The sequence below is a fragment of the Ictalurus furcatus genome, chromosome 4 (assembly GCF_023375685.1).
Source record: "Ictalurus furcatus strain D&B chromosome 4, Billie_1.0, whole genome shotgun sequence".
Classification (NCBI taxonomy): domain Eukaryota; kingdom Metazoa; phylum Chordata; class Actinopteri; order Siluriformes; family Ictaluridae; genus Ictalurus; species Ictalurus furcatus.
The window spans coordinates 8,403,910-8,430,282 of record NC_071258.1 but is presented as its reverse complement, the minus strand read 5'-3'; the positions used below and the strand labels follow the sequence as shown (position 1 = coordinate 8,430,282).

At 40.8% G+C, this 26,373-nt stretch overlaps 1 protein-coding gene across 1 annotated transcript; it reads right to left on the bottom strand.

Moving 5' to 3' along the window:
• Positions 1 to 791: 791 nt before the first annotated feature.
• Positions 792 to 24,065, bottom strand: nup205 (nucleoporin 205). Its single transcript, XM_053622803.1, has 42 exons — positions 24,024 to 24,065; positions 22,074 to 22,216; positions 21,263 to 21,434; positions 19,839 to 19,983; positions 19,552 to 19,711; positions 19,159 to 19,387; positions 18,873 to 19,037; positions 17,671 to 17,846; positions 17,449 to 17,565; positions 17,226 to 17,363; positions 16,914 to 17,064; positions 15,380 to 15,588; positions 14,872 to 15,054; positions 14,670 to 14,720; positions 13,292 to 13,501; positions 12,963 to 13,200; positions 12,638 to 12,827; positions 11,938 to 12,058; positions 11,680 to 11,761; positions 11,395 to 11,559; positions 11,156 to 11,280; positions 10,798 to 10,912; positions 10,567 to 10,716; positions 8,808 to 8,879; positions 8,559 to 8,716; positions 8,350 to 8,430; positions 7,917 to 8,108; positions 7,605 to 7,812; positions 7,367 to 7,465; positions 7,101 to 7,246; positions 5,671 to 5,862; positions 5,441 to 5,562; positions 4,943 to 5,081; positions 4,717 to 4,843; positions 4,557 to 4,630; positions 3,410 to 3,541; positions 3,211 to 3,316; positions 2,948 to 3,108; positions 2,543 to 2,672; positions 2,344 to 2,448; positions 1,264 to 1,319; positions 792 to 1,182 (listed from the first exon to the last, which is right to left on the bottom strand). Exons 1-42 carry the CDS (start codon positions 24,049 to 24,051, stop codon positions 1,030 to 1,032), a joined length of 5,916 nt encoding a protein of 1,971 aa, XP_053478778.1. The 5' UTR covers positions 24,052 to 24,065; the 3' UTR covers positions 792 to 1,029.
• Positions 24,066 to 26,373: the final 2,308 nt, after the last annotated feature.

Sequence of the window (26,373 nt, the reverse complement as noted above, 5' to 3'; positions counted from 1 at the left end):
CCCCTCCCCGAAACAATCAACAACTGAAAGAGGCTGCGGTAAAAGCCTGTAAAAGCATCACAAAAGAAGAAACCAACAGTTTGGTGAGGTCATTGAGTCACAGGCTTAATGCAGTTTTGCAAGCAAAGGATATGCAACCAAATATTAAGTGTTATTTACTTTAAGACTATCTGTTCCAATACTTTTGTTCAATTAAAAGTTGGGTGATCTGTTGCCAAAAGTACCATGTTCTAAATTAGATTGGATGCATTTCTATGTAAATTGGCAGACAAAACGTTCCTGTAAACTTGTGCACTCATTCTGCTGCTACCATCATGAATCACATCAATAAAGATTAGTGAGCCATGCAAGCCCACACTATGACACTACCTCCACCATGTTTCACAGATGAGCTCATATGTTTTGGATCATGACCAGATCCTTTCTTTCCCCACATTTTGATCTTTCATTTCTCCACATTTCCATCACTTTGGTAGAGGTTAATCTTGGTTTCAGGAATTTTGTGGCTCATCTCTGTATTTCTATGTGAATTCCAATCTGGCTTTCTGATTCTTACTGCTGATGAGTGGTTTACATCTTGTGGTATGGCCTCTACACGTAAATACCAGGAACTGAAAGCTGAAATTCTGATCTACCATCTCATTCATGTTTTGATCTCAAACCAAATCTCTTCAGCATATAGCAAAAACAAAACAATTGGCCTTGCTGTTCCAATACTTTCAGAAGGGATGGTATCAGCAATCAGACCCATGAAACTACACTGGTGCTGCATCATCACAAATGGAGGCTAATGAAGTTATTTAGTCATTTTATTTATTTTATACTCATTAGAAAATCGTAATAGCCAAAGACAGTCAAAAAACATGGAAAATTCTATGACAGCATTTCATAAACAAAGCAGAATCATGGTATACAAGTCAGATTTAAATTACAGCACAGAAGTGTTTATGTTACTCTTTCTCTGAGAGCTGGTGTGTTTAGTTCTTCCGGTGGTACACACTCTACTGAAACTGTTCAGGCAGGGTGTGTCTAGCTCTTGGTGTGGCGCACCAGGCCACGGATCCTGCGTGTCAGAGCCTGGATGAAGGTGTGGCGGGAGTGGCTTTTGCTGTAGAGCCCTTCGACCTCCAGCAGCTTCCTCTGTAAGTGCTCGGTGAAGCTGCTCGCCACATCGCTCTGCAACTGCACACACAAACACACAACTGTTAGTACAAACTATATTCTGTACAACATGCACTGAGGGAATGGTGAAGGGGTTTGTACCTGCTCCAGATCCTGCTGGCTGACCCTGGACAGGCCCAGACCTGCAACACCAACATCTACACCCAGAAAAAAAAAAGAGAAACGTAATTAGTGAAGATATGTTAACCCAACGTTTAATTTAAATACACTTTTTTTAATTACAGACTTTATCCAGATTATATCCTCAATTAACTGTTTAATCTGTGCTGGGTGAGGCTAGTCTGCAGATTTGTGGGGCACATAGTAGCACATATATAATTCAAGCGTGCAAGGGATGTGCGCTCCAATTGTTTGCTTTCTGATGAAATTTCACTTCTTCAATGAAAGTAAACACTGGGTGTAGGCAGGTATCCCAAAATTTGAATGTAATAATTGTTAAGACTTTTCAGATGTCGTTTCAATAAGACTGAATTTGCAGTTTGTTTATACGACAGCGCCGCTGAATTCTCAAATCTGTCCTGTCAGAAAGTGTGGATTTATATATAAATAAAAGCAGCACTGACAATAAAGGTAAAGGCAAGTCAGAGGTCAATATTAATGTGCTTGTTCTAATATATGGTGTCTATAGTAACAGTTACTATTGTACTATTCCTATAGTAACAAGACTACTTCCTATCCTCCAGCCACTTCTAGATTGTATTTACATTCTCATATTGATATTTCTGAGATTGAAACATCAATAGAAGGTAGCACACCTGCTCCCAATGCATTTAATGCATTTATTAACTCTGAGTTTTGTCCGAGTGACACCATATTGTGATTGAAAATTTCTTGTGCATCTAATTAAAACAGATTCAATCATATTTAAAAGAGAAGAAATAAAAAAAAGGGTACAATTTCAGACAAATGAAATTGTATTAATGACCCACAGGGAACATGAGGGTATTTGTGAAACACTGAGTTCTGCATCTTACATGTCAGGTAATGTGTGATCTCTAATCATTAGTGTGCTCTCTAACTGAACTCTATTTCTTTTCAGTCACAATAACACTACACAAATCAGAGAAGTATGTGATGCTTAGTCTAGACTTGAACTCTACGGTTTTAAAATGCTTGTAGTGTATGCAAGACATTAGCTGTAGGTAGAAAGTGCAGCTTCACCTCTGTATCCTGGCAGAAGGGAGTCTTTGGGGTTACTGGGTGTGCAATAGAGAAGGTAGTACTCCAGGTGGCGCCAGATCACAAAGAGGCAAGTCTCAATGATGTCTTGAAAACGTAACGTCAAGAAAAGACAGCACCCAAGTGATACAATTCAAACTAATGCAACACTTTACATTAGAAGGATAGTGTAAAAGGATACATGAGCAGAGCGCCAGTAGCTTGGCACGGTTATTGACGAGCTGAACAAGACGCCGTTTGGCCAGCACGCTCCTTTGCACTGACGGGATCTTCTCCACTCCACCTGATCCGGACACCAGGCCCTGGCACAACTGCATGCAGAGACAAAATACTTTAAATAATGTTTTCATTAGTAGGTTGAAGATCTTAATGTCAGCTGTATGGAAGCAAAAAAAAAAATATTTCAATGTTAAAACACTGAAATCTTAATAAGGAGTTCAAACAATTGAATTATAGGGGGGGATACACATTTCAGTGCTATGAATTCAATGGTGCTTAAATGCCATTATTAAGAATTCAGTGGCTTTTTGTGATTTAAACTGGTCAGAATCTTCGACCTGATACAACAGGTTAGTTTGTAGTCTACCTCTTTGAGCTCTTCTGGAGCGAGTTGCTCGAGCCTCTCCAGCTTGCTTAAGCTCTGTCTGTGGCTGTCGTGGTATCTAAAGAAGTCTGTGGTGCTGTTCTTCAGCAGGAGCAGGACAAGGCCCAGGCTGGGCACCCGAGACACAGATGGCACCGCCACATCTGAGCCACAAAGAGGAACAAAGTGCACAGGACAAGTTTAGGGGAAGATTGCAAAAGTAGACGTGTACATAGTGTGTATGAAATATGAGACGGACAGCTGACCTGTTGGTTCGCTGGCTGAAGGGCTGAAGAGGCAGACGGTAAACTGAGCCTCGGCGGAGCTTTGCAGGAGCAGCGTCTGACAGTATTCCATGATGTTAGCACAGATCTAACCAAACAGAGACACGGTGAGACATGAGCAATGTGTATGGGAAGGTACACGCTCATATAAGTAGGTAGCTGTTTTACTGTGTCCTCATACCTGCTGCATGGCGAGTTCCATCTCCTCTCTTTTGTCCGCTGGTTCACCAGGGGCAACACTCTCTTCCATCTGCTTCAGGTAGCGAGCGCGGTCAGTTCCAGCCAGGCGCACAAGCAGGGACAAGCACTGGCGCTGAGAGAGACATAAAGAGATATCAGATTTCCATTTAACCTGGTTTTTATACAAATGGAACATAAAGCAGTAGTTAGTTAATTACATTTATATAGTGCTTTTCTAGACATTCAAAGCACTTTACATAGTATGGGGGAATCTCCTCAACCACCACTAGTGTGTAGCATTCACCTGAATGATGTGACGGCAGCCATAGTGCGCCAGAACGCCCACCACACACCAGCTATTAGTGGAGAGGAGAGAGTGATGTAGCCAATTCAGAGATGGGGATTATTAGGGGGCCATGATAGAGAAGGACCAATCGGGGAATTTCGGCAGGACATTGGGGTTATACCTCTACTCTTTTATGATTAGTGTCCTGGGATTTTTAATGACCACAGAGAGTCAGGACCTCAGTTTAACGTCTCATCTAAAAGACGCAGATGTAACATAAATAAAACTAGGTCCAAAAGCCAATTTCCTTGGATGAGAAAAGATATCTAAAAAATAAAAGCCTGTCACTTGCACTGAGTTCATCTGAATTTTACAACCCTCAGACACCTGAGCAAATAGAAAACAGGAGAGCGGGCTGTGGTCTTATTCTTTGAACAAGTACAACTCGACGCCAACGGTGTCCACAGGGATGCCTCTGCCTCCACCACCACCAAGTCTAGTCCTACTTGTTATTAATTTGTATAGCCTGAAAATATACTACAAACAGTGAGGAAGCTATTGAAGGAAAACTAATTCCAGCGTTAGACCATGCTGTGACCTTGACCCTGTTTGGATCAATCCCAAAATCTAAATCAGTTCATCTGCTTAGACTGACTGGCACAGCCTTTTGATTACTTACTGATTATCTTGCTGCTGCATAATCTTTGCATGATGTGTAACTGTGATAACGAGTAACTAATGAAAGCACAGCTTGAACATTTGCTTTTAGCTCTTTTTCTTACTCAATATTTGAATCTAGTAACCAAGCCCTATCAAAGAAACTGAAGCACAGGTGTCAGTCAAGGGCTTTTTAAATCTGTACCTGGAATCTGCCGATGTGTCCCTGGAACTCCAGCATGGCTGCACTGTTGACCTCTTGCCCAAAATCCAGGGCCCCTGAGTCATGAACACATGGGGTTATTTCACATTGTCCTTATATGGGCATTAACATTAGTAATGCATTTTTTTGAGGTGTTGAGTACCTGGGAGGGCAGTTTTACTGATGATGCCCGTGAGCAGAGACAGCTCCTGTAACGACCCCATGCTCACATCCTGACTATGCAGGACTGACTGAATGGTGTCCGAGTACACAATCAGCCAGTGGAGCACCTGGACACACACACACACACACACACACACACACACAAAACAATTACACACCAGCCAATGTGGACCATATGCACAGATGTGCATGAGTAAGAACTGTACCTGTGCTGCCCCCTGCTGGTGGTGTGTAGTAGTAGATGTGAGGATGACCTGCAGGAGTCGGAGGGTAGGCAGCAGGATCTGTCTATATCGCTCCAGAGGACTGGGGATGAACCCTGATGGGTCTCTCTGTCCAAATACTCTACACAGATATATAGAGATGGTGGAAAAGCTACAGGTACTGACAGACATGCATAATCTCAAAAATACATCACTCATCACATGATAATTTAAATAAAGAAATGTATTAAATATTACCACATTCACATGAAGTACATTACAATCCGTAACTACAACGAATACGATTTATGAAGAATAACAAACGGGTACAAACAAAAGATTTCTACACCGACAAAAGTCTATCTTGTCTTTCTGTATAAAATAGTTATGAAATGTCGTGTATCTAAGCTGCATCATGAAATTTATAGAGAAGACAGCAAGCATCTGTATAACATCTGTAAATGACATCTCCAGTCGTTGTCTCCTGATCCCCCATCTCACCTGAGTGAGTCGTTCTCAGGCAGCATGTGGAAAACCTGGCACTCGACCAGCTGAGCCACCAGGCCACAGCACAACAACTCCACAGCTCCCTGTGCTGTCTTAGCCACACGGGTCAGCAGCGCCTGCATATACACACACACACACACACACACACACACAAGGCATCAGAAACACAATGTATGTATTTTAACCTGCCATATGACAGGAAAAGCAATAGAGTGTTCTCTCACCATCTTTGACTCATAGATGTATAATGGTTTGAGCAGAGGTGGTTGGGGTATCAGCAGGGTTTGCAGTGCGGCATCATCCTGCCTCAGGCTCTCCACCAAAACGCGCAGGTAGCCGCTGTTACACAGGTAGACCAGCCACTGGCTCTGTCTGTCTATAGACAACACCCTGTCCAGCACAGCCAGAGCCAGCATCTAAGATGGACAAAAAGCATTGCATCATTGATATTACACACTTAAATAAAAGAATTAGGAAAGCAGTCACATGAACAAGATCACGTTGCTTTATCAAAAACGTCCGATAATGTCTGGTCAATAACAAATATTTTTGAATATTAGAGTGTGTGTAATTGCTGATATAGGTGAAGTTTTCTACGAGGCATTTCTTTAACATTTTGGAAGGGGTCTCCAGTGTCAGAGCGTTGTAACAATCAGATGTTACGCTAAAGTTTTCCAAACAAGTTTTGGACACTATACTGTAAGAACAGCACCGTCTTTCAGATGAGATGTTAAACGGAGGTCCTGACTCTCTGTGGTCATTAAAAACCCCAGCTCACTTATCGTAAAAGAGTAGGGGTATAACCCCAGTGACCTGGCAAAATTCGCCCCATTGGCCCTTCTCCATCATGGCCCCCTAATATTCTCCATCTCAAAAATTGGCTACATCACGCTCTCCTCTCCACTAATAGCTGATGTGTGGTGGGCGTTCTGGCGCACTATGGCTGCCGTCACATCATTCAGGTGGATGCTAAGCACTAGTGGTGGTTGAGGAGATCTCCCCCTTTGAGTGTCTAGAAAAGCGCTACATAAATGTAACTGTAAACATGGCAAATGGGAAAGAAACTTTGTTGTTTCAGTAGAAAAACTGTCTCATTAACTTCAAGAGAGAGAGGAAAAAAAGAGAGGCTAGTGAGGGAAAGATGCAAATGATAACAGGAACTAACTTTTCTTGGATTCTCGGAAGTTCCACAACATTAACGTAACTAGTAACAAGTAAATGGATAAAATATACAATGCATCATTTTTCAATAAATAAAAAATTGTTATACAAATTGTATACAAGAGGAATAAACCAATTTTGGGATGTGCTATTATGGGGAAAAAAGTCAACATCAGTGTGGTGTAAAGGCATCACACCACCCTGTCCTTTATTATTTACCTATAACAGCCTGTCCTGTTGTCGTTTATTCCTTACGTAGTTCCATTTCCAGAACGATGTTTACGGCAACATTTCCATACACATTTAGCATTTTATCAAAATGATCTTAGTCAAAGCTTACCATCCAGTAGTTTTGAAAACAATCCTTAAAGAATTAAAATAGCAAAATAAGACAGGCAGGTGTCGAAACATGCATTCTTAATCCTTTCCGCATTAGGCCTAAGGACAGATGACAACTCGGGAGTTTAAAAGGAAACTAGAGTTTGGCTCTTACCCTGCCTATTTCATGGCCGTCACAGGCGTCTCTGCACACCACCTCCATCAGAGCAGTGCCGTAGCTCTCTATGATGGCTAGGTTCTCTCTCTGCAGCTTAGAGAAACCGTCCTCTGGTGCGGTTAACCGCTCCCACATAGACGCTCCTGCAAATGACAAATTACGCTATAAATTCTTTAATAATAATTTAAAAAAAAAGACTTTCTAATCCCAGTTTGTGTCAGGGTTGCAAAATATCACTGAACAGTCCTGTGCATGTGGTATACCTGTTTGCAAGGTGTCTGGCTCCTCAGGTTTCTGTGCAATTTGCAGGTAATAGAGTAGCGAGCCATACAGGTGAGCACGCAGACGCTGGAATCCTCCACCTAGAATAGCATATACATACATACATACATACATACATATAAATATCTTATATTAACTTCAGTCCATCAGTTATGATTTAGCAACTTAGAAATCAATAACAAAGTCCAAACAGCCTGCTTTTAAAAGACGTTTACACACCTGTGCATAGAATAAAGTCCAGCAGCTTCCTCAGAATAAGGTGAAGGGCCGAGTTAGCGATAGAGGCGAACCCTGAAGAAGAACCACCCTCCAGTCCAGCCCCCTGCTGCTGCTCGGACAGCACTGATTGGCTGAGGTGAGCCGTCAAGGTGAACACTGCCCCAGCAACGATTGGCATCAATTCAACAGCAGCATCCTCTGATAAAACCTGAAAGGGAAGATGAGAGCCCGGGTGTGAAATAAATATATTTATAGAAACCCATCACAGAATATAAACCTCAACAGAAAGGTGTAAAAGACATTAAGCAGTACTTTGTCATGCAAGTCAAGGAGCAGGTCTCTGATAATGAGTTGTCTCTGATCAGCTGGGATGAGTTCAGCAGGGCATGCAGTGAGGATGGTCTCCACGAGACTCCTCCAGCTTTGCAGAGCATGCCGCTTGGCACTCAGGCTGCGTCGCACACGGTTCCTTTCCACCACCTGCTGCAGGATGGAGTTCACCTCCTGTCACAGAAGGAGAGAGCACTGTATTTAAAATGGCAAACTGTGTATATTACTTATTAATACATCCCCATGCCATACACAAAAAAATACTTTCAGTATGCCAAAGATGACATACTAATGTTAAATATCCAAGTAATGGAACCAACAAGTTATCTCCGTATTCTAAAGAGTGAGTATCATTTTCAAAATTAAAAAAAAATGTGCTGAAGAAATGAACAGCAGCGGCAACATAAACACTAACCTCCAGCAGCAAAGGCCGCTGCCCGATAGCAGCCATCCCCTGCAGAGCGTTGATTTCTGCAACCAAGACTCTGTGCAGCAACTGACACAAAGAAAAGCAAAAAAACTGAAATCTAAATCTACAAGCAGTTTGGCTTTCTAAAGGAAGAACATGGGAAATCGCACACAGACAGAACACGCATAGCTGCATGGCACTGTGCTAACACACACCTTGACGTTGCAGACGGTGTGTCCTTGCTCGTTGACATGTTCACAGTTGGAGATGACTTGTTCAATCTGAGCACGCTCAAAAAAGTCCAGCTGCAGCTGCTCAGGCACCTCCTGACTGAAGTTTATAGCATCCAAAACACTCAGTAGCTTCCTGCGCACTGAAACGCAAGATTACAGCGGCGTTATTTTTGCTCGGACACCTCAAAGTGAAGACTGTGTGTGTTTACGTGAGCCGAGGCTTTAACCCACCTTTAGAGACCGTGTCAAAATGCAGGAATCCACTAACAGACCTGCTCTCATCCTCCATACCCATCTCTCCATCTGTAATAGGTCAAAAGAAACAAAGCATCAGTGGCTGTTTCAAGCAATATCTATAACCAAGTGTTGACAGGTTGTTTTAAATGAAAGCCTGAATTTGTCACAGATACAGGGTCCTCCACTAATATTGGCACCCTTGGTAAATATGTTTTTATTATTATTGTTTAACCTTTTGATTAAAAAAAAAAAAAAATCACAGAAATATTCTGCTCTCATGGATATCAAACAATTGCAAACAACACAAGTTTATCCCAAAAAATATCTTTGTTAAATATAGGTGTGCAACAATTATTGGCACCCTTTTAGTCAATTCTTTGTGATACCTCCCTTTGCCAAGATAACAGCTCTGAGTCTTCTCCTATAATGCCTGATGAGGTTGAAGAATACATGGCAAGGGATCTGAGACCATTCCTCCATACAGAATCTCTCCAGATCCTTCAAATTTCGAGGTCCACGCTGGTGGACTCTCCTCTTCAGTTCATCCCACAGGTTTTCTATGGGGTTTAAGTCAGGGGACTGGAGTGGCCATGGCAGAACCTTGATTATTTTGTGGTCAGTAAACTATTTTTATGTTGATGTATGATTTGGATCATTGTCCTGCTGGCAGATCCAACCACGGCCCATTTTAAGCTTTCTGGCAGAGGCAATCAGGTTTTTATTTAATATCTGTTGATACTTGATAGAGTCCATGATGCCATGTATCCTAACAAAATGTCCAGGTCCTCTGGCAGAAAAACAGCCCAAAACATTAAAGAGCCACCACCATATTTAACCGTGGGCATGAGGTACTTTTCTATATGGCTACCTCTCTGTGTGCACCAAAACCACCTCTGGTGTTTATTGCAAAAACGCTCTATTTTGGTTTCGTCTGACAATAGAACCCGATCCCATTTGAAGTTCCAGTAGTGTCTGGCAAACTGAAGACGCTCAAGTTTGTTTTTGGATGAGAGTAAAGGCTTTTATCTGGTGAGCTAAACTCATTTCAAGTCCTGCTCAAAGCCAGAAGCCTAGTAGTAGTTAACTAGTATAAAATAAATATGTATTTGCCCGGGGCGTACAGGTTTTGTCTGTTAGCTATCTGTCTTTATCGACAAGGTTAGAAATAAATATAGCCTACCCAAAACGTTACTGCTTCAGCCGGTCTTTGCATGTCTCACTCATCCGAGTTGAATAAGTTCCGAAATGATTTCACTTCTAAATAACAAATACGCCATCTACCACTTATCTCTGATTTCAGATTTTGCAATCACAGAAATCAGTGCAAAAGCAAGTAATCGCCGCAATATTCTGAGAAGCTTGCAATTTTTCACAGATTTGGGCCAAGACGCGTCATGTGACGTTACTACAACATGCAATCAACCAAAGCCCTCTTCAATTTACGTGTGTCAAAAATGAGTACAGCTAAAAAGCTCTTGTTTACAAACAAACAGCACTGTGAAATTCAAGTAGTTTTCCACAAAAAAAAAATGAAAAACTCCATAAATTGCATAGCAAATTTTGAAAAAAGCCACAGCAAAATCAAGCATTTTTCAAAGCGACAATCGCGAAAACCTCTGTGAAATCCTGTACAGACTTAGTACTACTGAAAAGGCATCAATGCTTTGTACAAATCTACTGTATTGTTCTCTCCTGCAGTGGGGTCATCGATATGAAGCTGATTTGGAGTGTTCCAATTGCGCTCACGTTATACCTGCATGCTGCATGTGTGGCTGGTCATCTAAGAGAAGATTGAGAAGCCTTTGAGTATGCGAGCGCTGACGGTTCAATGAGGTCACTCTGAGCTCTATAGCCGAAGTCTTCATAAGCCAGGACATCTGGTTAAGTGCAGCAATCTCGTTCCCTGCAACATCAGGAGGAAGGTTGAAACAAAGAACCAATCGATGAAGAAAGAAGAGAGTTACTTGTGACTGGCGGCACCAACCTGCTATGACAAAGGGTAAGTGCTTCAGGTGAGAGAACAGGAAGTCCTGACTGGTCCTCAGGTAGCGCATAGTCGGCCCAGAGGTGTCTGCACATGCACACAGCTGGTAGATGACCTAGAGAGTACAGAGCATGCTTATTTTAGTAGAATAAGCTATATACACACACAACAGTAGCTACAACAGCACTGACACATATCTGTCATCAGTTAAGTTCTTTTTTTGGCCTTTTCTTAGTTTTAAACTTCTGTTTTGTAATCTGTTTTGTCACATCACTGCTATTATACATTGTTGTAGCACATTTGCTATAAAAAGGCTCATTATAAATAAAATACAAGTCATTATTATAAAAGTTGGTACCTGGTAGCAGAGTTCAGCCAAGTGTGGGGCTTGCTGAGTAAGTACAGGTCCAGAACGTCTCTCGCTGCCCCTCTGCAACAAACTTAGTATTGCATGCAGGCAACTACGTGGGCAACCGAGAACCCCTAAAGTAAACCAGACAAAAAGAAAATGCTAACCTTCTCATCTTCATCAATTTTAACATATGCAAGATAACATGTCGAAAATGAACAGCGAACTTGTACACTGCACAAACTGACCTGGGTCCTGTAAATTAGTTGACGAGACAGGTTTCTTGACCTCGTAGCCTAACAAATAGAGGCCCAAGTTAGGACCGTTTAGCTCCAGAGACGTGATCAGTAGGTTCAGGATGTGGATCTGTGTCTCGTGACGGATTCTGGCCACACGCTTCTCAGGGTCAGAGTCTGATTTATACAAACAGATAAAGCGGAGGAGGATTTTCTCAGACTTAGATAAACACAGTAAAGAGGTGTGATTCACGGTTTATTACCTACAGAAAATAGCCATTTTTAAGTTAGACCCACCATCTGTCTTTTCCACACCCTCCTGAGCCTCATCGTTGTCCAGGCACTCCACAAATCCAGCCATCAGCTTCTCACTTATTGCCTGTTCACAACACAACAAACCAGCTTTTAGAGTAGACTCACAACACTACACTGACATGAGTGAGTGAATATGCATTTCCGTTTTGCGACTTTCTATTCTATAGAACCGCCAGATGTTGCGACTGAATGGAAATATGAGCAAATGCAGAGCAGTGAGCAGAGGAGCAGGTCTCTCACCTGGTCATGGGTGAAGTCTCCAACAAGTCTGGACTGGATGTTGGAGTAGCGTGCAATATGTCTCAGGATCTTAGCGCTCAGAAACGCGGCATCGGGGTTAGAACTGCTGTGGTACAGATACCTGTAGTACGAAGCGACAGTTAGATTCAGATTATGCAAACGACATATCTAAAAACATTCAGAGAATTAGATACTAGTTAGAATTTTGAATTTCATGACCACACTACTACTTGCATTGTAAACTGTATATCATCTATTCTTAATATGTGGCACTGCATATGTATGTTATCACCAAAAACACTGAGTGTGTTGCGCTTTTCAACTTAATTGTACAGCTCATGCAGTGATTTTATGTAGAATATTTGCACCCCCATTAAATGAATTCCTGGATACACCACTGCAGTACAGTGAAATTCTTTCCTTCACATGTCCGAGCTAGTTAAAAAGCTGGGGTCTGAGCACAGGATCAGCCATGATATGGTTCCCTTTGAGCAGAGAGTATTAACAATGGTGGCATGGCAGTGCAGAAATTCTGATCAGAGCCTTAACCATGAAGCCATGGTCTCTGTGCTGTACATTTTATACAATCAATACACTCTTGCTAACAGAATATTGATAGAAATATTGTATATTTTCAACACGGAAATATCAAAGTGCTATTCAACATATGTATATGAGCGTGATAAGAAACAACACACACCTGGCGATGTTGATGATGTGGTCAGCGCGTTTGCTTTGGACATTGACACCCTGCAATAACTGCTCTAGTGGAGAAACCAGCATTGAGGCCTGGCTCTCTCTAAGCAGATCCATGAACAGCACCTCTTTCTGCAGGGCCAGATCCAGCAGACTCAAGCAGTGCAGCACTGCTGACTCCAACTGCTTCTTACCTACACAATCACCAACATCATCATGACCACTACACTTCTTCCACACTTTTAGCTCAGCAATGACAAAAATAGTAAAATGTTAAATGTTAAATTACTGAGAAGAGGAAATTCACTTATTATTAGTGATAAACTGACCAGGAAAGGGAGCGTAGGTGTCAAGCTGACGAACTCCCTCCTCCAAGAGGCTGAGGCAGAGGGATAGGGTGGGAGAGTCATTGAGCAGGTGGAACATGAGGTTGTGTCCCGGGGGCTTATGGGCTGGAACCTGCTTGCCTTGTAGCTCCACAGTCTCCTGCAGGAAGTCAGCGGGCTGAGGCTCGTAGTTCTGTAGAAGCTTGTGAAACACCTCCAACACTGCCTCTGCCACCTCCCACTGGAGACAGGGAAACAGGAATTTATGGGAAACTTATGAGAGGTAAAGTAAAACAAGGTGGTGTGGTGTGGTCATGCCCACCGCACAGTACCTTCTCAGCTGGGCGACGGTAAGCTCGTGTTGGAAAAGGAAGGAAAATAGAGTCTCTCAGGAAAGTGAGGTAGGGCTGGAATCCCGGTGCACGCAGCCCCGCCCCGAGGTTAACAGGAAGTGCACTCTCCACCAGAGTGCTGATCAACTGACAGAAGGCCCGGGTCAGAGGGTACTCCTCACAACTCGACTCGATCTCGTTCAGCTCCACCTGTAGAGGAGGACACGCAACTGGTGTCATTCACAACACCTTTTTCCTTTTTAGGATTCAGGACAGGTTCATAAATGTATATATTATTTTATATATACACACACTAACGCTCAAAAGTTTGGAGACACTTGACAGAAATGTTTCTCATGATCTTAAAAACCTTTTGATCTGAAGGTGTATGATTAAATGTTTGAAATCGGTGTTGTAGACAAAAATATAATCATGCCAACATATTCATTTCTTTCATTAAAACTAACATTTTATTTACAAAAAAATTTTTTTTTTAGTGGAGTGAAATATTCTGAAAAGCAGCCAATAAGTCCAGCATAGGTGGGAACTCCTTTAATACCATTTAAAAAGCATCTCAGGGAGATTCCTCAAGAACTCGGGTGAGAAAATGCCAAGAATACATTTCTGGAAATTCTACACATAAACATGAAGTTCATCATCAAGGAGTTCATCTAATGCACCTTGGTTAGGGATGCTCAGATCAGGATTTTTGCAGCAGATACCGATTAATGATTTCGGCCGATACCGATCCCGACTGTTCAAGCTTTATATAAGTGATATGAAAGCTTTCTGTTGACCGTCACTGTTAACCTTTCTTTTTCCCCCAATAAAGTAATACCACAGATGTTGCCTTGGTTATATTATTTACAGTAATGCTGTAGATTGTTGTTTGCATTGATAATCAAATAAATAAGCACAACAAATGTTCCTTTTACAGTCGACATTTTAATAGGCCTTTAAAAAAACACAGCAAATGGTGAATTTTTCATTGTTTCTTGAAACCTCGTAATAATTCCACACTGGTGATGACATGACTGCAGCACTAAAGTTTAACGTCATGGTGTGATTTACGACCTCAAATTGCGAACGGTTCGTGATATCGGCCAACTTTAAAGACTGATTCACAGAATGTGATTATCGGCCGATCAATCAGAGCATCCCTACTCTTGGTTTTAGAACTATCATAATTATTATAATATAATAGTCATAATACATTATAATATATAATTATAATGTAATAACTTTTATAAAACAAGGTGTAATGCTACGTTATACTCTGCTAATCAGCTGTGGTTGTGTATGCCAAGGAAATGACCTACTTAGATATACTGTATATATACACACACGTTATAAACAAAGTGTCGCAGTGTCAGCTCACCTCTATGCCTGCAGCTTGTCTTTGTCCAGGATCTTTTACTGTCTGCAGGATCTGACAGAAACATGACATTTTGGTGCATTATCAGTCACATATACCAGGTCTATGGCCACGTTGGACAAATTCCTCAATCAAGGTTCTGTATATTATTAGCAAAGTGGCTCAAAACATACAGTGTGTACATGCAGAGTGTATGTGCACTTACCTGTGTGTATTCCAAAGATTGCCAGAGGGAGGCAGCAATCTCCGGAGACTTGCCGAAGGCAGCGAGGGCATGCAGAAGATGGGCTTTTAGTGCCGGCTGCACACTGCACTGGAGTAAACCCAGCATAACCACCACGGGAGTCCACTGAGGGTGCTCACATAGAGCTAGACGTGCATTCTCACACTGACACGCACACCCACACAAATAACAATGCCAAAAAAATAACATGATCACAAACACGCCTGTAGCAGACATATGCATAACTAACGTCAGTGGATTGCTGCACTATGAGTTTATAACTTTAGCAGATATGTTTGAGTGTATGGGTATGTTTGGACATCTTGTTTGAAGGATTAAAAATTATTTCCCTCTGGTTACTGGAGTTACAGTTAGATTTAGGTGCAGCACCACATTAATTAGCTACAGTAATTATTAGGTCAGTGGAAGGTCCTCACAAGTATACTAAAGTGTGTGTGTGTGTGGGGGGGCACATATATGTATGTGTTACCCAGGTTGTGATGGTGGTGAGCAGTTGGAGGAAAGCAGTCAGGCCCTCTAGCTCTCTCTGAGTGATGCCTCTGATGGGTGGATGGCGATACTGGGTGAAGTCTGCACTGGGAACGTCCCGTCTCAGATTCTCATGATACAGCATGAGGGAATGGAACAAGTGCTCCCACGACACTGGGCATCCTGATACACCACCCTGCAATTTCTCTCCTGAAAAAAAACACACACACTCATGTTACTTTTGACAATTTAACATCGTATACGCAGATGCATTCCTAAATAAAGGGGCAAGAGCACGTGTTCCTTCTCACCCTGCATTCAGACTAGCAAGCAACAAAAGTGATCGATTTTCTATGCAAGCTCACATCACCTAGCCAAGAGTCTAGCAAGCAGCAAGCATCACATCCCTCAACAGAGGGATAAGTGACATTTGAAACGATATTTCCTCAATTCTATCTAAATTAGCACAGGTATAAATTTGATAAGCTCCAATAAATGCCCAGGTCGAACTTCTGCAACAAATATCAAATCCTACATCCAATTTCTCTACTCTGCTCAGTTCCTACCATTGTTCAGTTCCAACTAAATGTTTTTTAAGCACAAAAAACAGAACACCACCCTGTAGGCACAGTTTGAACCACAATCCTTTTTTGATAGATTGATAAAACAGTAACACAATGCTTTGTAGAAAATTGTACATTAGCTGTATGGTTGCAACCATTTCTAATAGCCCAGTGCTCTTGAACTCTTGATTCTGATTGGTCAGTACGTGTTTATAAATTTTCTATTACAGCAGCTCTGACAGTAGCTCTAGCTGCGAGGCAAATCACATGTTTGTATAATTCTTGCTCTGATCTTGTTCTAAAATCATTTCTATAGTAACAGCTTACATAGGGACTCCTATGGTGGACGTTACAAATAAACAGATTTAAAAACGTCCATATTTATTTAAGCGGTGAAGTTATCTGTAATGAGATTATTCCTCAGTTTTTGGAAAGTGTCTCCAGTGTCAGAGTTTTTGTACAAATCAGATATAGAGTTGTAATTAGGTTTTCAATCACAGGAAAGTTCCCAGGGCTGAGGATTTGGTGCTTTGTGGGTTCTCTGTAACATGACGAGCTGCATGGCGTGTTTTACTTTAATAAATAATTGTTAGAGTTGCCCAGGATGAAATGCTAAGAGAAATAAAACACTTCAAGCTGTTATTGGAGCTAACAATAACTCATAACTCATCATACCACCCCATCGTTGATTATTTTCCTAAATAATCCTAAATCCTTATTTTCCTAAATTAACAGCACGCCGTTCTTAACTGATAACAGTCTCTACACACTCACTAGAGACAATCGAGGAGCGCGTAGCATGCTAAAGTGAGCACAAGTTTACTACATCAGCTAAATGTATAGCAACCGAAACCTCAAGATATCCCGATGACTAAGTTACACGCTTTCTACACTGGTTATGCCACTGGAATGACTTTAAGCACCACCACTGGCATGGATTCATGCACATTATGGAACTGCAGTGATGTTTACCGTGCGGAGCTCCGTTGGACTTCAGCAGACTGAAGCAGTAGTGAGAACACTGTGGCCCGTTGGCAAGCCCCTTCAACATACGCAAGTAGGGGATATACAAAGTGCCAGGCAGCAGGTCTCCCATCTGGCGTACAAACTTGGAGAGAACCACCTGTGCAGCAACACACACATTTGGTGGTCACATTTTGTAAAATCAAAACTACTCCTTTCAGTATCATTTCACAATTACTGAGTACAACAAACTGGTTAGAACACTTGCTTAAAAAAAAAAGAAAAAGAACAAGACACAAAAATGGACGCACGCATACGCACCTGTTTGTGAGGAGGCCGCTGTAGGGCCACACCTAGAAAGGACCCTGTAAGTGACGTGTGCTGCAAAGATTCTGACGGACACCAGAACTCCACACCTAGCTCCAACCCAAATGAGTCCTTACTGTAGAACTCGCCAATCTGGCAAATGCACAAACACACACTCTTATTTAGGCAACACAGCACAGTACTGAGCAAGCATCAAACATAATACCGCTCATCATACCAGTATCATGAGGTGCTCCAGGTCTTTCCGCAGAGAAGATGGAGGCTCGGTGCCCATCTGCATTGCCATGTGGATCAGTCGAGAATCTTCATCAGCACGGTTACGCAACTGCTTCACCTGAACACAGCCATTTTACACCTTCTCTCTATTTATACATGCTTTATGAGAGGAACATTCACACATACACAGTGTAAGGTGTAAACCTTTCACTCGAGTGCAAACCTTCATGGGCATGAGAGCTAGGAAGTCGGTGATAAGGGCGTGAAGTCGCCGAGTGTAGAACTCCTCCTCGCAGAAGCCTTCACTTGCCAGAACGCCCTCTGTCAGGAAGAGGAAGACTCCTCCCAAAACCGCCTGATCAGCCAGTGCTTCATCGGCCTCGGTGAACTCTACAAGTGCTGAGGAGGTAACAGGAACAATTCCTGGGTTTGTAACACTCTGATAACAATAGTGAAAAAATCTTCACTGGAAAACATAGGGGTGCGGGATATATCCAAAATTTACATCACAATATTTTTAAAAATATGTATATACACACACACACACACACTACCGGTCAAAAGTTTAGACACACTCATTCTTTATTTTTATTCATTTTTTATATATATATATATATATATATATATATATATATATATATATATATATAAAATGAAAATGTGTATGTAACGTAAATGCATTTTTCTTTTATTAAACATAATCTAAAAAAAATAATTAAAACGCTAAACTCTAAAGTTATAGGCCAGTTTTAGATATTTAAGGCATCATATTTTCTCGTTATTTATAAACGGCAATGAAACAAACCTGCGATTTTACCATTAAATGGTATCTTTATGGTAGATGCTAATGAGCAATTAAGGTACTTAATTACAAGAGTGCACATGTAGCTTAAAGAACTTAATATCAGATTAATTCTAGGTCCACATTAATCCGGATAAATTTGAAAATTCTCTACGTCTTGGCCTTCCATCACACCGAGACGGCGTTTATGTCCAGTAAAAAATACTGAGCTTTTCGAAAACACTCGTCATCTCTCAAATGATGCAGGCCAAAGCTTCTTGCGGTTTTACGCATGTGCGGTATAGGGATGTGAGCGTTTTCAGACGTTTCATTGCGCACGAGCAATTTTTGGAAAACGTTTTGAAAACGCCAGTGTAGACAGAGAGCATTTTAAAAACTAAAATACCGATTTCAGCTCTATCCAGACCAACGTGGACGTAGCCTCAGCCACATTGCTGTACATGCAGCAGTTCAGTTGATTTACGGCTATGACATATGCTCCCTACGTAGTTACACTTAAAATTATATTTAACAAACATTTCTACCACTACGACATGTTCCCCGGTATAGAATCCACTGCTTGTTATCGCTGTTTAATTTGTTCGGTGATGTCCTGCAATTTATTTTGAAATGTGTTTACATGCCTGCACCCTGAGGGAGCTGTGACACCGCTCGGAGTGAGAGCGCCCACGCCAGCCTCACAAGCGCCTGCAACCCGGGCAGCTTCCACGTCACGTCCGCCACCACCCGACTGTGTACCCCTGACACATACTTCCTGTCTGTCACAAGGGGGAGGGCCTGGAGCAAGTCTAATACAAACACACACATGCACCTTATTAAGTGGCTTTCAAACTTGCCAATCATATGCAGATTTCACACACTGTCTGGTACAAAGCCTCTAGTCAAGTAAAAGTTTCACAAATGACATACCGTCTCGGTCTTCAGTGCCTTGCTCCAGAAAACTGACATCAAAGCAGTAGAGCAACGCCATTACCAACGCAAGGTTCACACTATCCAACGAGCCATCAGCTTCTGCAGTTACGGTTTCTAGATGGCCAATAAGAGCAAGTGTATCATCTTTACAAAGGGGTGACTGACATGTCCATGCAAACAGACACTCGGCCAGAGACCGGCGACACTCTTTGACGAGATCGGACACCTACAGAGGACAAAGATGCCATGGTTACACTCTTAAACTGGAACTCTTTAGTGATAATAGCCTTCTATTACTTCCTTAATCAAAAACACAGCATCATTCGAAAAAGATACATAGTAATTCATCAACATCTGACATAATGTAAGGAACAACATTAAGCTTCTCACCTCCTTTCTGTGTTTCTCATTGCCAAGGCCTCGCTCCTTCTGCAGCTTCTCAAACTCACGGGTCACGCTGACTTCCGACACGAGGTTTAGAATTTGCTTGGTCAAACCGTGACTCATCAGCTCATCTGTGAAGCGCGTGGTCAGATTGACCAAATCCGCACTACGGAGAGAGATGGAGAAAGACCAGAGATGTAAAGACATGTTTTAAATTTTAAATATCAGAAACAAACAGGGAACTAAGAAGAACATCATCCCCAAAAAAACAAAACAAAAAAAAAACACCGTACCTAAGGTCAAGAGTGAAAGTTTTGCCATGACGTGACTGGATGAGTGAGCGGAGAGAGTTGGCCAGGCAGCGTTTGCCATCCCAGTAGAGTAGAACAGCCACCAGGCCCCTCGTCAGTCCAGGAAAATGAGGCTGCTGGTGTTCTCCTTTAAAAACAGAGCAGTGATGCTCAGAAAACTCACCACACAAGCTGTCAATCATTCATTATACATACAGACATCTTTTTATTCTATACAATACTTCTTCTGATGAGATCGCCTGTAGTTAATGTTACAGTCTGTGATTGTTCAGTGGAAACTGCCTGGTGTGCATGTTTGTTTAGAACTTCCGCTGCATGCGTGTGTGTGTGTGTGTGTGTGTGTGTGAGTGAGTGAGTGAGTGTTAGGCCTGTCACGATAATTACCTCATCAACTGATCATACGATACATGGACATGACATCGATCATTTTTGTTCACCTCATTATTATTGCCCACTGTGTTTACACAAGAATGAATGTCACCAACATTTTAGCCGTTTGCGCTGCTTCTGTCCTCTCGTCTGCTCTACGGCTGTCGAATTAAAATTCAAACTTCGAATATTCATCGGATTTAAGATAAACATGCACATTCGAATGCAAAAATCGTGTGCATTCACATTTAAGATGTGAAGCAAGCACTAGCACTGATTTGAATTAAAGCATACTTTTGAAAGAACGATGTGCAACATATTAACAATGTGCTATCGAAATATTTTGAAGAAGAAAAATCTAGAAAGAATAGCTCTGGTGTTTCAAACTATCCAGTCGTATAACGTCAATAACGTCGGGGATCGAGCCGCTTAAGCTGGTGAGCTGAAGCTGAACAGTGAATGAACAGCAGTAAACTGAAACGCTTTACTAGCAGGTTAATTAACTCGCCCGAACGCATCCTATACACGTATCGGATTAATCACACGTTTACACAACATAAACGTAATATTTCTACTCGCTTTGGCACAAAATGACACAAATGCACAAAAGAACTTGAACTTAAATAAGGCGCTAGGTACAACGGTAAGTCACGTTGTGAATACGTTCTGTCCGTAATGACGCACAACGACACAGACAATGAATAACTAAAGCATAAACAATCCACAATATTGTATTACAGTCCATTTTATGCATTGTTTTGGTTGTGTGGTTTTATTCTATTTGTGTTCTATTTAGGTTTTTTATTTTTCCAATTCCAATTGCGGAATTATTATTCCAATTCCAACGGCTGAATATTTTCAAGAATTAAAGGTCCTTGTTCTTTCACAAGGCGTACTTGCATTATTATGGTGTTATATTATCATTATATCAGTGGCATAAAATGGTCTTAAAATGACAATAATGTTTAGTGCAAATTATTTCATTATTATATAACAAACGTTATTGTTATTGTGACATTGTTAGTGTGTGTGTTTACCAGCAAGCAGCAGCTCTAGTGCAGCAAGCTCTCCCAGGTCAAAAAGGTCACTCAGGATGAAGGCCTCTGTGAGGAGCTGCTCAGGTAGAAGCCGTGCACCTTGTTGGCCTTGAATGGAAATCCCCTCTGTGCTGGCTTTCCTCACCTTCTCTCTCTGCTCCGCACTCTTTGGCTATTTAGAAAAATACAACCACATTACTAAGGAGGCATAACAACATAATCTCCATATAAAGACAGAAACACTAACACTTCAATAACATTTCTGAAATTTACAGTTACATTAACTTCACACTGATTTCATCTAGGAACAAATTTAAACTCTAGTGGTGGAATGATAACGGAAATGTAATATCATAATAACAATTAAAGAGTAAAACAACAATTAAAAACAACTTTGATAAATGGTCAACTAAGTCAGGAATAAAACTTGTGAAAAATAACCAATGACAGGGTGGTGTGATGCCCCAGAGTTGATTATTTTCCTAATAATAAATACAGCATTTCCCATTTTATTCTACTTTATACCACCACAATTACTTGTTTTGATTTGCCTGACTTTTATAAAAATGTTCTTTTAATCTGATTTAAAATTAGATTTACTCTTGTGGAACCACCACAAAACAAGTTAATTCCTGTTATCACACACGTTATAGCAGCTATAAACAGTCAAAGCCTCTTTGTTCTCCCTCTTTTCTATTGTATTCTTCTAATGTACCCATTAGGTATTTAAAGCAGATTAAACGTGACTCAGAGTTTAACCACAACAGGTCTACTCGATTGAAATAGTCAGGAATTTTTCAGGAGTACTCACTGGGTTTTTAAACAGGGACAGAAAGTAGGGCTTGTGTTTCTTTAACTGCACATCCAGAAGATGAACACTTTCAGGTTGTCTCCTCCACACCGCCCCCTCGACAATTTCCCACAACTCTTTCAGAGGCCCCCACAGACTGGCTCCTTCATAAAAAGAAATTAATTCATTAATTAACACTTATTAAAACTTGTAGCAACTTTGTGAAATCACAGACATCGAGTGACAAGGACACAGCTATGGCTGTGCGATGCTTTAAGGCAATTTGTATCCTGCATGCATGTGCAAGATCTGTGTGTTCTCAGACTAGATAACACACATGGACATAAAAGCAGCACTGGACTGGATCAGAAAATGTGGCAAAACCAATCAGGGACCATCAGGTTCAGGAGGATTTCAGAGTGGTGACAAATGTGCAGCGTCGTCCCAAACGAATAATTATTACATTATGTTTTAAGAGGTTCCGTGAACTTTATGTTGAAATTGGTCTAAGAAGTCCTGGGTTAGATAACACACAGCAAATACAGAACAAAGACTAACGTTAGTGTTCAGTACCTGTTTAGTTATTTTTTGGGGAAGATTGTAATAACATTTGTAGAATGTGATATTTTAGTTAACACAGTGAGGGTTATTACTTATATATATATATATATATATATATATATATAATATAGCTTGTTATATTAGAACGTGAGTGTGCCTATCGGGTTTAATTAGATACAAATGGAGCAAGAACATAGTGAACAAGGTTTATATCAGTATAGTAAGAGGTTTTGTATAGGGCAGGGGTTCCCAAACTTTTCCAGGGCAAGGCCCCCCAAATGGCATTAACATTTGACCGAGGCCCCCCTTTTGCAAGATGTCTTTAAAACACATTAAAAATACAGACTTCTGAATATATCCCCCTTTTTTTATTCATAATTACATCTTTACATTACATTAGGAATTGATTGTGTGTGTGTGGTTGTCTGAGAGTGAGAATTTATTTTTCACACCAAATTGTTGAGGCTCCGGGGGCCCCCTGGCGGCCCCCACTTTGAAAACCACTGGTATAGGGAAGGGTCAGACAATCTTCCACTAATGTTAGAGGAACGTTCTCCGAGACATCACAGGTTACTACAAGGTTGATCAGAGGTTCAAATAATTTAAAGCTTACCAAAACATTAGGAGAATGTTCTCCAAATTATTCCTTAATTACCACAAGATTATTCAGTTATGGGAGCGTTCTCCAAATCATTCCGGGTTACCAAAAGATTATTCAGTTATGGGACCATTAGGAGAACGTTCTCAAAAAAAAAGGCTCCGCTCTCAGAAAGTTTTGTGAATCAAAAACGAACGTTTCCAGAACTTTCAGGGAACCAGTACTTGTTATCTGGGTAGCGGCATCTCACTACACATTTACGCTCAGTGTTGCACATCACTGTTGTTCTTACTGTTCAAGATCTGAGTGAATATTTTAACTCCAATATGTGGACAGCTAATTGTGCTCGATGATATGAATGAGCGTGACTCTGCGACCGGTCCCTCGGGCTGGGTCCCAAATCACACACCGCCTCAGCATGTCGAAAGTGTGGAAGTTTACCAGTTTACCTACTCAACTAGCATGCGAATACTAGCAAACTACCATACCAAAACACATACGCACAGCACACACGTCTGAGTTATCAGTAGCTACTTATCTTACGACCATTCCGTCTCTTCCTCTAAACACATAGAGACAGTGCACATAGTCTCTAAACTAATTAAACACTTGGTTCTGCTCGCCGCTGCTAACAAGCAACTAGCTTCCCAATGCTAATGCTAATGCACATCCAGTATAGAACGAACAAGAGAAACTTTCGGCATCAAGTCAGTCCATTCAGTTACATAAAAGTAACCTTAGTTTTATTTTAAACACCTGAATTAAAATACACAACGAATAGTTCAATAATATAACACGTTTTTGTCGGTTACCTGAATTTACCGCCATCTGCGCTGCCATGTCTGATTTGTGATCAATCCATCCAGAAGTGCCCGAATTAATGCCGGAGTAAAAATTATACCATTTAGTTTCGGTTTGATTTAATTAGCGGATTATGCTATTTTAATTCTGTCGTTTTGTAGTTTATTAAATTCTATATTTTAATCAATAATATTGTGGAGGAAATTGTTCGTGTTTTGATACAGATTTTCTTTCAGGCGATCAACACAACTGTCAAAATCCACTGTGGATTTGAGGGGAATTTTGTAATCATATTCAAATGGCGTTTTGTGAACAGTATTAGTAACAGTTTTTAAAAACTCATTTTGGCCAGTTCACAACCAAACCTTAAAGGCAGGGTATTTGGCATGCGTTAAATCGATTATAATAAATCTGCCAGTAAAATAGTTAAAGTACATTTTTAATATGCAAACAGTTAACTTCACGCAGGTCAAGTCAGGTCCACATAGACTGTTGCTATGATACGTTAACGCGTCCGCCATATTGATTGGGGCAAGACTGCCTTATAAAGAAATGCAATTAAACGGAGGAGCTGTGGGTTTTCTGGTTAAATAAAAGAAAAAAACGTCGACGTCGAATAACATGAGATAATGTTTACATGTCTACAGCAGCGCATTGCGGATTTACTGCAAAAAGAAATGTGAATTTCGAACCGCAAACTATCTTTACTTCGGTTTAAAAGCACAATAATGTTTACATTTCTCAACCGATTTCAATGGTTTCTGATCCACATGGAGTACAAAAAAATTCCGTCTACAGTTACTTACAATCTCGGCAAATAGACTGTTAAAATGATTCACAGTCATAAGGAATAAATCGTCACGCATATATTTGTGCATATAATCGTGGAGACGTCCCTTATGTCATGTAATTTAACGAACATTTCATTGTGGAAATGGCTTTTTCTGTCTTCAACCCCATCATTTTCTCTTTTCTTTTTCTTATGCTCCAGGTGAGAACACAGCTGCAGAATGCTTGATTTACCAACAAACATCACTGCGAAAGACTGCGGGGGTTTTTTTCTTCAAAAAAAAAAAGTGCCTTTTTGCGGAAAACTACTCGAATTGGCGAAATTATTTTGCATGGTCTTTCGCAGTGATGTTTGTTGGTAAATTAGACCTTTCAACTGGACTCATGTTCGACGCACGTGACTCGAAGAGGGCTTTGACTGAATACGCGTTTTGATGACGTCACATGACGCAGTTTGGCCCAAATCTGCGGTAATTTTGAATATTGGGGAGTTTGCTTGATTTACCATTATTCATTTCTGCAATCCTGGAGGGACTGATAAACATTTCTCCTCAACAGTGAGTCATTCAGGTATCTAAAGTCATTTATATAAAAAAAGTTGCCATCTACTTTATCATTTCATCATTTAATATTGTAAAGTGTCCTTGAGCTCTGGAAAGGTGCTGTATAAATTAAACATATCCATCCATCCATCCATCTTCTATACCGCTTTATCCTTTTCAGGCTCACTGGGAACCTGGAGCCTATCCCAGGGAGCATCGGGCACAGGGCGGGGTACACCCTGGACAGGGTGCCAGTCCATCGCAGGGCACACAATCACATACACATTCACACATCCATTCATACACTACGGACACTTTGGACATGCCAATCAGTCTACCATGCATGTCTTTGGACTGGGGGAGGAAACCGGAGTAAAATTAAACATATTATTATTATTATTATTATTATTGTTATTATTAGATGGCACAATAACTGCTATGGTGATGTAAGGCTCCAAACCAGAGAGTGGTCTGTTGTTGATTTTAGCTCATAAAACATGATCAACAAATTCAGTTATACAATAATACTGTATGTAATGTAATATAAATGTATTTCGTGACATTTGGTAAGTGTATTTGTTGAAATAAACTAACAAGTTAAAAAAAATAGCTTGTACTATTGAAGGTTGTCACCTCATATATTGAAATTTGTTAGTTTATTTCAGTTTCCTCTAATACTAGAAACACATATGTACTATATATTTATATCTTAGTGAAGTTAATCAGACACCAAAAAGTACTTGTTCACACAATTCTGGCCAGATTTTGGCCAATTGAGAGGAATGAAAAGGAAATAGAATGGAATAAACAATAAATGGACAATTTTTTTATGTATAACTTATATATATATATACATATATATATACAGCTACAAGCAGTCAGTCTATATATCTGTATATCACAGGGGGTTTGCTTAGAGCTGTAATTATCTAGTATCACTACTGGGCCAATGTCAGCAGAAACTAGATAACTAGAGACCTTTTATCTTTTAGATACAGTGGGGGAAATAAGTATTAGACACGCCAACATT

Excerpts from the sequence above, each read along its gene's own strand:
- nup205 (XM_053622803.1), bottom strand. The coding sequence starts at position 24,051 with ATGGCAGCGCAGATGGCGGTAAATTCAG. Across the intron at positions 8,717-8,807 it reads TTTTGACACGGTCTCTAAAG|TGCGCAGGAAGCTACTGAGT; the intron begins GTGGGTTAAAGC and ends CTTGCGTTTCAG. Across the intron at positions 2,673-2,947 it reads CTCCAGAAGAGCTCAAAGAG|TTGTGCCAGGGCCTGGTGTC; the intron begins GTAGACTACAAA and ends CTCTGCATGCAG.